Source organism: Canis lupus, chromosome 26, assembly GCF_048164855.1.
Source record: "Canis lupus baileyi chromosome 26, mCanLup2.hap1, whole genome shotgun sequence".
Classification (NCBI taxonomy): domain Eukaryota; kingdom Metazoa; phylum Chordata; class Mammalia; order Carnivora; family Canidae; genus Canis; species Canis lupus.
The window spans coordinates 39,048,104-39,059,002 of NC_132863.1; the positions used below are offsets into that span (position 1 = coordinate 39,048,104).

The 10,899-nt window shown below is 49.7% G+C and overlaps 2 protein-coding genes across 15 annotated transcripts in view; one reads left to right on the plus strand and one right to left on the minus strand.

The window, feature by feature from the left end:
• Positions 1-10,899, plus strand: part of PTPN1 (protein tyrosine phosphatase non-receptor type 1) — an 80,262-nt gene that overhangs the window by 61,664 nt on the left and 7,699 nt on the right. For 5 of the 6 annotated variants that reach the window (XM_072801422.1, XM_072801425.1, XM_072801423.1 and 2 more), the window contains 2 exons: positions 1,827-1,998; positions 3,282-5,370. In XM_072801422.1, the coding sequence (XP_072657523.1) occupies positions 1,827-1,998; positions 3,282-3,305 (196 nt within the window). In that variant the 3' untranslated portion in view covers positions 3,306-5,370. Of the gene's footprint in view, positions 1-1,826; positions 1,999-3,281; positions 5,371-10,100; positions 10,230-10,899 lie in introns of those variants that run through there. The other variant, XR_012018693.1, reaches the window with a different exon arrangement.
• Positions 3,548-10,899, minus strand: part of RIPOR3 (RIPOR family member 3) — a 76,446-nt gene continuing 69,094 nt past the window's right edge. For all 9 annotated transcript variants that reach the window (XM_072801418.1, XM_072801414.1, XM_072801416.1 and 6 more), the window contains 4 exons: positions 10,629-10,831; positions 9,420-9,503; positions 7,942-8,032; positions 3,548-7,480 (listed from right to left, as the gene is read on the minus strand). In XM_072801418.1, the coding sequence (XP_072657519.1) occupies positions 7,377-7,480; positions 7,942-8,032; positions 9,420-9,503; positions 10,629-10,831 (482 nt within the window). In that variant the 3' untranslated portion in view covers positions 3,548-7,376. The remainder of the gene's footprint in view (positions 7,481-7,941; positions 8,033-9,419; positions 9,504-10,628; positions 10,832-10,899) is intronic.

Below are 10,899 nucleotides of genomic sequence, written 5' to 3' on the forward strand. Positions count from 1 at the left end.
AGCACCTATTGACGTATGTGAAATACTGAGATCGCTGGAACCTGGCCCCTGGTCTGCGTTCTAGACCATCTTGTTGGGACGGGGCAGTGGGTGATGAATGGGAGCCTATAGATGATAAGGAGGTAGAGGTGCACTCTGCAGCGGTCATCCTTTGGGAAGAAATACTCTCCCCTCCTGAGGTGCTCAAGGAAGGCTGCCTGCATGCGGCATGGAAACTTAATGAGTGGGAGTGAGCCTGAGCCTGTGGAGACAAGGCCTGGTTCCTGCTTTCTGGATAAGCATATGCCATGACCCAGCATTTGTACACATGTAGAAATTTGGTTTGCAGCCTCCTGCTCACAAACCAGAGGTCCAAAGATCTATAGGTAGAAGTGTTCATTGTGGCATCCTTTGGAGTGGTGAACAATTAGAAATGAGCTGATTATATACCTAGGGATGAAGTAAATCATGCTTTCTCCCTACCTTGGGATATTCTGGAGCCATTAAAGGACAGGATTGGGGTACACCGGTGTGGCCAGACATTGGAATTGTAGTACTTAGCAAAGCCTGTTATATATTCTTTGTGCCTGAGTGGTCCTTCCGCTGTGAACAGCAGGATCTTACCTGGGCTCCTTGCCAAACGCTGAGTGCCAGGCCCCGGCCCTGACCCATGCAGCTGAGCCCCTATCACGGCAGCATTGCATCTAGTTCTAGGGCTTGAGGGAGACTGGTCTAATGGGGCCTCCCAGAGCAGTTGCCGTGAGATGTGCTGAGCAGTAGCTGGGTGACAGTCCCTCAGGGAGACTGTGCCTAACTTCTTCCCAGGACCTCTGGTGATGTTCTCAGGGCGAGCCAGTGTGCTCTGAGGGCCTGCCAAGAGTCGAGGGTAAGAGAGGTGAGAGCTGGCACATGACTGGGTCCACTCTGTCACCCGTTCTTTTCTGTTTTCGTTAGGACTGTGGTGGAGAGAGGGGTGCTTTTCCGTGTGTGTGTGAAAGTGGTGAGGAAGAGAGTGTGGATTTAGGAAGCTAAAAGCCAGAGAGTTCCAAGGGAAAGTGGAGTTGTACCAAGAACATAAGTGCCTCAGGATACCAGTGGGCGCCTGTGTGCACACGGGCCTCAGCCCTGCCACCAGGGTGTCATGCAGGGCACCGAAAAGCAGGTGCTTTGTGCCACCTCCTCCTGTCTCCTGGGAAGGTGGTACCTCAGGGTAGCCCTGACCATTACATAAGATGCTGCTGGCGTAGATACACATGAGAGGCAGGACATCTGTGGTCTGGGTCTCTGATGGGGGCAAGGGCGGCGGGAGGCGAGGGAGGTGAGGCCAAGGCCTGGGGCAAGTGGCAGGGAGAGGAAGGGCCTCAGCTGGCCTCTCCTGAGACAGGCCTGGAAGGAGAGCAGTGCATGTCATCCCCGCGGGGGTGCTCTGGCTTGCCACCAGGAGGCCAGCTAGGGTATGTACACATGATGCCTGAGAAACGGTCCTACTGGCAGGATTAGATTGATGCTGGGGTCTCAAACCTGGAACATGGTGGGCTAAGGGACAAGAGGGAATGATGTTCTCATGTCAGCAGCAACAAAGGCTCTTACGTAGGGGGCCTAGGAAAGGAGTGGTAGCATATTATGGACCCCACCATTGCCCTCTTTGATCTGAAGGGAAACGTTCTCCAAGCAAACCCCAGGGCAAATTAGCACCTGTCTGCACCAGCGCCTATATGTCTCCTCAGCATCTCCCCAGCTCTCCATCACCGTCTAGTAGTAGTCCTGGAATTCCAACTGTAATAATAGCATCCTCACCATCGTTTCTCCAAAATGAGTAACCCATCTCTGTGCCTCTCATCCCTCAGCACGAGTCCAGACACTGAAGTCAGAAGGCGGGCCCTGGGGGCAGGTCCTGCCCAGGGGGAGCCATCGCCGCCCAAGGAGGAGCAGGACCAGGCGCTGACTCCCTGGAAGCCCTTCCTGGTCAACATGTGCATGGCCACGGTCCTTACGGCCGGCGCGTACCTCTGCTACAGGGTATGTTTCCACTGACGGACGTGCTGGCAGGACCGCGTGTACAGAAAGCACTGGCCGACAGCCCGGCGTTAGCATTCAGTGCTGTGGAAGGATCTGAGCCAGTCTCAGAAGAAACAGAGCAAAGGTTTTTTAAAGTCTGGAACTGAAGGGCTAACAAGAGAGAATTGAGGATTGATGCACTGGGGTTTTAAGGAGCCCTGTGGTCCCAAGAATATATATGAGTCTAATCTCAGGGCCTTAATCTATTCAGGAGTAAGTAGAGAAAATGCCAAATATGTCTCTCTCTCTCTCTCTCTCTCTCTTTTTTTCTTTTCTTTTTTTTTTTTTTTTTGTTATTGTTATTTGTTTTTGAAAAAAAATAATAGAATTACAACACATTGTTGTTTTTAATCTTTATAAAAAGCAGGTTTTGTTATTTCTGGAAAAAAAAAAAGAGACTAGGCACTTATGAACCTTTCTTGTACCCCTAGGTGGTGTTACCAGATACACAGTTTATATTTGATTTCCCAGGGAAAGACTCCCACGCTTTTACGAATGTAAACTCCTTTGGAGAAGAGGGTTTAAGGGTTTAGGGTGCAGTCCTGCTCAGCGGCTTCCTCTGCTGTGCGCATTCTGAGCTTGGACGGTGCCTGTGAGCTTCCCCGTTTTTAGAAAAGAAACAACAAAAGGCCATCTCTAGAAAACAAAACCCGGCTTCTGCTTCTGCTCAGGGTGTCCCTGCCGGTTTCCCATTGCTCATTTCTCCACAGTCCCTTCTCATTGTGGCCATCCGGGTGAGGCTCTGCCCTCATCACCCGCCCTCCACAAACGGGGTTCCTCCAGGTCCCTGCCTCAGGGTCAGAGGTCACGGCAGGGTGGACAGCAGCTTTTCACCCTGCCATTGAGGTCCAGAACGAACAATTTCTACTTCCTTTGGAACATAAATGCTATTTCAGAAAACCACACGTTAGAAGTGTGTTGCTGTTCAAGTGAGGGGAAGGAGGAGGATTAGCCTCAAAATTCTGGTCATGGAAATCACCTCACAAGACTTTTTAGAAATCGTTTTAAATACTTTCTCTCTCCTAGTGACCATCTTTGAGTTCATCAGATGGTTTAGCAACACGTAAACAATTTTTTCCTTTGGGGTGATTTTTGGGAAGGACGGCTGTTGTAAAAGAAAAATGAAACCCCCTTCCCTGGAGGCTGGAGTGGCTGGGGAGGCGGGGGGCTGGGGGTAGTGCAGGAGTCTGCAGCTCTGCTGGGGTGGGTCTGGGCTCATCTGAAAATGTTTGGTTTCATTCCAGTTCCTGTTCAGCAGCAGCACATAATCTGACCCACCTCCACTCCACCTCCACCCCACTGTCCGCCTCTGCTCGTAGAGCCCGCGCCCGCCTAGCAGGCATGCTGTGGTAGGTAAGGGCCGAGGACAGCGTAGCCAGCCGTGACCTGGACGGACGTTTGTTCTGCACTAAAACCACCCTCCCCAGGCTGTTGGTTCTGACTCCTTTCGACTTTGTTCCCCCTCCCTTTCCTTCGGGTACCAAATCCACAACCCATTTTTTGAGGAGAACAAAGGAGAGTATGGTGCTGGCAGCCTGCGCCCAGCGTGAGGCTCACCCCGCCCAGGGCTCCCTCTCAGTGCAGCCCAGCACATCCCGGTGGGCAGTGCACGGTGTCCTCTCCCAGACCTCCACGGAGACTGTGTGTAGTGAGCCTCTCCACTCCATATTTATTTTTGGTTTTGTTTTTTTTTTCCCCAAAGGCATCCATAGTGCACTAGCATTTTCTTAAACCAATAATGTATTAAAATTTTTTGATGTCAGCCTTGCATCAAGGGCTTTATCAAAAAGTACAATAATAAACCCTCAGGTAGTGCTGGGAACGTTAAGACTTTGCCATGAGCCTGCTGCGTCAGACCAGTACTAGGAAGGAGGACGGTTGTAAGCAGTCATTATTTCGTGACATTGTGGGTAACGTGAGAAGAAGTTTGGCATATGTTTATAGAACATGGGATAATATATACTGAACACTTGGATATTTAAGATACATTATGTGAGATTACTTTGTCCCAGTTACCCCCTCCTGGTTATCTGCTAGAATCTTGCTCTCGATCACTGCCTTCCCTGTGTGTATTAGAATGCATGTATGGTCTTCTAATGTCCTGATCAAATCCACGTGCTTGAAATACTTAGCTCTCTGCTTATTAATGTGCCCATGTATGAGTCCAATCTACCTTTGCATGATCTGATCATTACATGGCTGTGGTTCCTAAGACTTGCTGAAATCATCGCCACTCAGTGATGTTTTCCAGTAAGAGATATTTGCCGAATTCCTGGCATGACACTCTGGTGACTTCCTGGTGTGGCCCAGCCTGTCCTTGTCCAGCTGGGTCCCACTGCAACTCAGACATTCCAAGGGTATGGGAAGCCGTAGTCACACCTCACGCTCTGGACATTCAGGCAAGCAGGGTCCCCCCCAACACCTTGGGGATCAGCCTCCACGGTCAGAAGTTCATGCTCTTCGCGAGCAGACTGTGATTGGGAACCAAGGCTACTGTTGGAAACCACACGTCCTGAAGCAATCTGGGTGACAGTCCCTCGGAGTCCACCTCCCACCGTCCCCTTCCAGGGGCCTTGCTGAGAGCCACGTCTGCCCCCGCCCTTGAACTCTGGGGGACTGATGGTGCTCACGACTCTTCCTGCAAGGGAACTTAAGACCTCCACATTAAGTGGCTTTTTTAACAAGAAAAAAAAAAAAAAAAAAAACAAGGCAGCTGTAGCTCACGAGCTGCTCTTTTGCCAGCATTTTCACATTTTGCCTTTCACATGTTAGAAGCCCGTGCAGAGAAATTCTGTGATGGGAACATTTGAGGCATTGCTCTGCAGAACCTTGGTGAGGTGTGGATGAGGCTGAGGTGCCAGGCTGTAAGCATTTTTGAGTTGGGCTTGTTTGTTTGTTTTTTGAAGTCCTGTATATGTATGTAGTAGTTTGGGTGTGTGTATATATAGTAGCATTTCAAAATGGATATACTGGTTTAACCTCCTATCCTTGGAAAACAGATGGCTCTCCATCTTGTTACACGTATGTTAGAGAAGTAGCGAGCTGCTCTGCTATATGCCTTAAGCCAATATTTACTCAATAGGTCATTATTTTTTACAATGGCCGTGGAATAAACCATTTTTACAAAAATAAAAATAAACAAAAAAAGCGAGGTGTTTTGGTATAATACCTTTTCAGGTGTGTGTATACATGGATGCATGATGGGGGGTGGGGGGGCGCGTCTCAGGGTCTTCTGTGACCTCACAGAACTGTCAAACTGTACAGTTTTCCAACTTGCCATATAAATTATGGGTTTGCATTTTAGTTGCAACAATAAAATTTTTTTCTAAAGAACATGGATTTGGGGTACCTCCCATGCCTTTTGTTTAATGGGCCTAAAGCCGGACGGGCACCTTCTGGGGATGTGTGCGCCTTTGAGCCAGGGGAACTTGCCCTTCCTGATAAGTTTGACACGTCATACCTCAACCCAGCTTCTTGGACCACGACAAAACCCACCTTCAAATTGTCCAGGGCCCTTGGGTACCTTAGCAAACGTACACAAGTTGCTTGGAGGGCTGCTTAGAATGGGTGCCTAGCCAGCTGCCTGTAAGACACTATGGTTGCCACTACTCAGGAGCTCTGTTGAGCCACCCTTGATGGAGAAGTGACATGATGAAATGTTTATGTAGTCTTCCCTTCTTGGATAGTTAAATCTTCTCTAAAGTGACTTGTTGACTTTTTGTTCTGAAATTTCAGATTTCTAGAACATTGCAAAAATATTTGTACAAAGAATTCCCTTACATCCTCTAGGGTTGTATGACGAGCCACTGAGTAAAGAGTGAATGGTCAGTGCTGTGGCCTCTTGGCAGGATCCACAGAACCAGAAGGGTACACAGGCTATGGTCATGTGACCCTGGAGCACCCACGGAGGACTGTGGCCAAGGGATGGTGGTGTCCCACCCTCTGTCACTTCAGTCTTTGTTTGGGATACAGAAATGGCATCTAAGCTTTCACGAAGAGGTGGCATGCCAATGTGGGAGAAAAAAAGCTGAATCTGTAAATCAGATGAGGCCAAGGGCTAGATAAGGAGAGGCCGTGCTGCTCAGTATCTGTTAGGAGTAGGCACTTGGGGAACCTTCCATGAGAACGGGGAGCATCGAGGGCACTCAATCCGTAGCTGTCCTGCGTGACCCCCAAGTGCGTGTGTGAGAACCCGCCTAACTGAGCAGCAGGCCTGAGAGCACCTTCGGGACACCAAGGGCTATCGTTTCCCTCCCTGGGAGGCTGGGGCAAACCGCCACTGCTCTCTATTTTTTTCAGGTAAAGGGAAACACCAATAAAAATCATTTTAATCAAAATTTCAAAAAATGGAATTTAGGGACAAGGCAAATAAATATACCAAGTTCAACTGAAAAGCACAGAATGTATATACAGGAAGTTTACAGGAGAAGGTTCCAGTCACAGAGTCCCCAGCGCCATTGTCAGGAATCACATTCATACCCCAGGCTGTCTCCACAGCTCATCACAAGAACAGTTCGGGGCATGTTTGAGAGTTTTTAATAGACTTAAATAGGAAACTCATTTTCTTTCTTTGAACATGTTCTTCAGGAAATCTTTTTTTGAAACCAGCTTTATGGCTTGCAAAGCAATTTACTAGGCCTGACGTTGACTTGCTTCAAAGGTTTCATTCCATTTTGATGAGTTGAGGTCAAAGTGAATGCTTTTCCTGATGTGACACTCAAGGTTTCTTGGCCATTTTCTCTGTGCTGCTGAGCACGATGAGAGTGAAACCCGTGGTCAGCAGGCTCCACCGTGGCCACTGGGCTGCAGCCCGGGTTAAGGTGAATCGTGAATCCCTGGCTCCGTGTCTTCCCACCGTCCCCAGCTTGCCAGGGTGACAGCTGGCTGCTGCTGACCTGACCCACCGCGTCCTCAACAAGACCGTCAGCCCGTTGGCCAGTTCACTCCCAGTCGTCATTGAAACAGAAGCGCCGAGCGGGCTGCCCCACAGGGAGACCCCAAGTGCCGTCTGTCCCTCTAGGAGCCTTTTGCTCCAGGCCTCAGCCTGCCTGACCTTGGCCCCTTCGTAGTGCGGCTGGCTGAGGAAGGTGAGGCCAGTTCTCAGAACAAAACTGACCATGTGATTAAAACCCTACAGCATCCCCTTCTGCTTCTCTGCATGAAAACCCTCATTTGTGCCCCCTGGGCTTTGTAACTGGTCTGGAGATGGAGGAGCAGCTCTGGCCAGCTCACGCTTCCGGGGGCAGCACACGGCGTAGCCCCACCCCAAACTCATCCCTGTGTCAAGGCTTGTAAGCAGTGAAAACAGAGAAGCCAGATCTGCGCCCGTCCTCTGAGGCCTAAAATATCGTGATTTCAACATCCGCCTCCTGGCAAAATGCCTCTTCTCTTTGTTCCAAGCAGAGTTTGTCCATCTTCTCAAAAGCTAAGCGTCCTTTCTCACCTGAAAGATTAAGGTGATCGGTCACTGGATTGTCCCCACCTCAGTGTTCCTGCTCTGCTGAGCCAAGACAGCATTGGTTCTGACTCATGCCGGGATCCTGGGTGCTGCTGTGAGGGGCAGAGGCGGGGAGCATTGGGGAGCTCTTGCCTTCCCCTCGCATAGACCCAGTGCCTCGCCCCTACGTTCAAGACACAATTTGCTGAACTGTATTCCTGCCTTGCATCTGGCTCTCATTCCCCTGGATCCTAAACTGAAGTTTAAGAGGGAAATAAAGCCATCTTGCCATCTCAACCATGAAGGAAACCTGTCTTGGCCAAATGCAGTTAAATGGGCCCCTACAGCGCCCAGCCCCTGTGCTATTTTGTATCTTGGAGGGCTGGCCGAGGCCTCGCTAGCACAACCTTCCAGAGATCCTCAGGCACGCCACTGTACCGCACATGACCTCTGATGCTGTACTTTACCAAATGACAATGTTGCTTCCCGGGCTGCTGTTCGTACGGCCTCCAGGTCAGACTGGCACAGGCTGGCGATCTGATCGATGCTTTCGATCCCCTGTTTGAGGTGGGGGCAAAGAGGAACCATTAGGGGACGTTTTAAGTAGCAGGTGGAACCTACTTTTATAAGCTCTTGCAAGGCACCAGCCCTGGCATGCTCTCTGGGGCCTCAGCCCCTTCCTTTTCTAAAGGCTTACAGTTTTCTTACATGGCCTTAAATTCATCAGAAGTGCCATTGGAAGTGCCTCTCCTTTTCAATCCTGCCACCTGCTAGTGAGCCAGCCTATCTTAAAAACAAGACCTGCTTCCCTCTGGACCTTCGTAAATCGTCCTTTCTCTCCTAACCCTCCCCTCCTGGTCAGACTGAGAGCATCAGTCAGCACCCAGATGTGGGTGCAGCTGACACTCGTTGCTCTTTCCTCCAGGGCCAAGGACTAGAGTGCACTTCAGCTTCCTCTACAAGGGCACCCACCTCTACCCTCCTTTCTGGTTGTTTGAGTATAACCAGATGGTCCTCCTAGAATTTCCCTTTGGTTCTTTCCAGAATGAATGGGATGAGTGTAATCTCTTTTTCATCTAGCAAATTGGCAGTGGTTTTTTTTTTTTTTTTAAATGAGAGTTCCAGATGCAAGTGAGGTTGAGGCAAGGTGGACATCCTCTCACATCTGTTTTTGGGAGTGTAAGTGGGTGAGCTGTATCAGGAGTCTCCAAAAGTTTCATATTCTCTGGCCTAGAGGCACACTTTGTAGAGGGTTCAGCCTAAGGAAATCATTCAGAGCTCCATATATTTTGTAAAGGCTTTGTGCACAACGATGTTTATAATGACACCACAATTTAAAAAAAAAAAAAAAGGATGATGAACCTCAATTTTCTACCACGAAAGTGGGGGAATCAATTAACTAAGCCCCTTCATAGAGACTGCTAAAGAACTGCCAGTCTGCCTCTAAGAGTTCCTATTTTTGCCCACTATTTTTAAATTGTATTTATTAGCATGACTAACAATTTTAAATGCTCACACACACCCACAAACTAAAGAAATAACAGCAAAACACCAACAGTAGTTTCTGCTAAGTATCAGGATGATGGGTAACTGTTACGTTCCTGTATTTTACACTTTTTTTTTTCCTACAATGAGCTAATTGTGCTTTTAGAGATTTTTAAATTGAGGATAATCAAACGTAGAATCCAAGACCTCAGAAGGTGTCCCTGGGGCTACCTGCTTATTCAAGCAGAGCCCGAGCAAATGCTCCTTGACAACTGTTGAGGGGCCTCTGCTGGTGGATTTGACGTCTGCTCCTCTAAAACGAGCTCTTCGGGGACCTTTTTTTGGGGGGTGGGGGAGTCCCAGTGGAATAATTTTGGAATGAAATTTTTTTTTTTAATTAACTTTGACATTAACCACAAGCAGGCTTCTTTCCATCCCTGGCGAGGAAGGTTAGACTCACCCTGAGGTGTTTGAGTGCCACACACGCGGCCTGCTGGAGTTTTGCATCGTTCTCGGTCAGGGCGTTGGTGTAGAAGAGCAAAGCCTGGGGAATAAGGTTGCTGTGAATGGGGGGGCTGGGCCAGCCAAGTCCACAGTGCCCATGGCCAGTGCTCCTGGTGCTGGCAGGAAATCACGCCCTGCTTACCTTTCTCTAAACAAAAATCAGGCCCTGATCTATTCATCTCTGGGCCAGGTGCACCCCGTCTCAGAGTATCTGCCGCAGTGTTTAGGTTTCCCTCTAAAAACACTGGTCCCTGGGCTGATGCTAATCAAAGTGAAGAAAGTTCTTTTTGTCTATTAATATTTCCCAAATCTAGATAAAACACTGCATCAGAGAAATCAGATGTCCGGCCAGGGCCAGCTGAAGAATTGGGTGCACAGAGGGAGGTGGCCCTGGGAACACCCTTTACCAGTCACAGCAACAGCCCTGTCCCCTCGGCCCCCTCAGCTGGGAGAGAGCTGGCACCGGCTTCACAGCATTGTACAGGCTTATTGGGAAGCACGTGAGGATGCACTTGGCCGTGGGGTGACCCAAGAAACCATAGTAAGGCCTCAGTATTGCCCTTCTCCACCTTAATTCTCGGATAGTCACAGGTCCAGAAGCCTAAGAGGCATAGGGGTCCAATTTCTTGGTTTGCAGATCGACACACATTAGTTGAAAGTAAATGAAGATGACCACGAGAATCCGAAAAAAGAAACATTCTACACACAACTGACATCTCAGACCAAACAGATATGTTGTGCTGGAAGCACCAGGATGAAGGAGGTGGTAAGGCTGTGGCGGGAGGTTCTGTGGGCTCCTCGAGTGGTGGCCTGGCAGCCCCAGCCCAGCCCTGTCCAGCCCGGATCCCTCCCGGGGCTGGTGTTGCCCAGGGCCACGGTGGGAGAAGGGCAGTGTTCATGCCACTGGAGCATCCCTAAACCAAAACCTCTTGGGGTGTCTGGCCGGCTCAGTTGGTAAAGCATGCAACGCTTGATCTCAGGGTTGTAAGAGTGGATATAGAGATTACTTAAAAAACCAAAATCTTAAAAAAAGACAATAAGCCCTTGCAGTGCATGCAGCCCCCTTCAAAACATCCCTCACTCCTTTGTATTTTTCTGAGAAAACCTACTTCCCCAAAACTCACATGTGGCCAGGGGGCTGTCCCTTCCCGTCCTCACGCCATACCTTTTCCCGAAAGCTCTTGTTCCTGGCTGCACCGGCCAGGCGAGTGCTGGCTGCCCTGCACACTCGTGGGGTCCCGTCCAGTTGGAGCAGCGCCCAGGCCTTCAATGTCTGGGGCAGGGGCTGGAGCTGGCCCAGCCGCTTCCCCTGCAGTTTCCTGACAGCCTTGCCCTGCCCCGCACACTGCAGCTCCTCGACGAGTGTTACTGGAAGAGAGAAGTGGGCGCGGGGTCCCTCCGATTGCAGTCTGGTCTTTTTGGCCACTGCCAGGAGC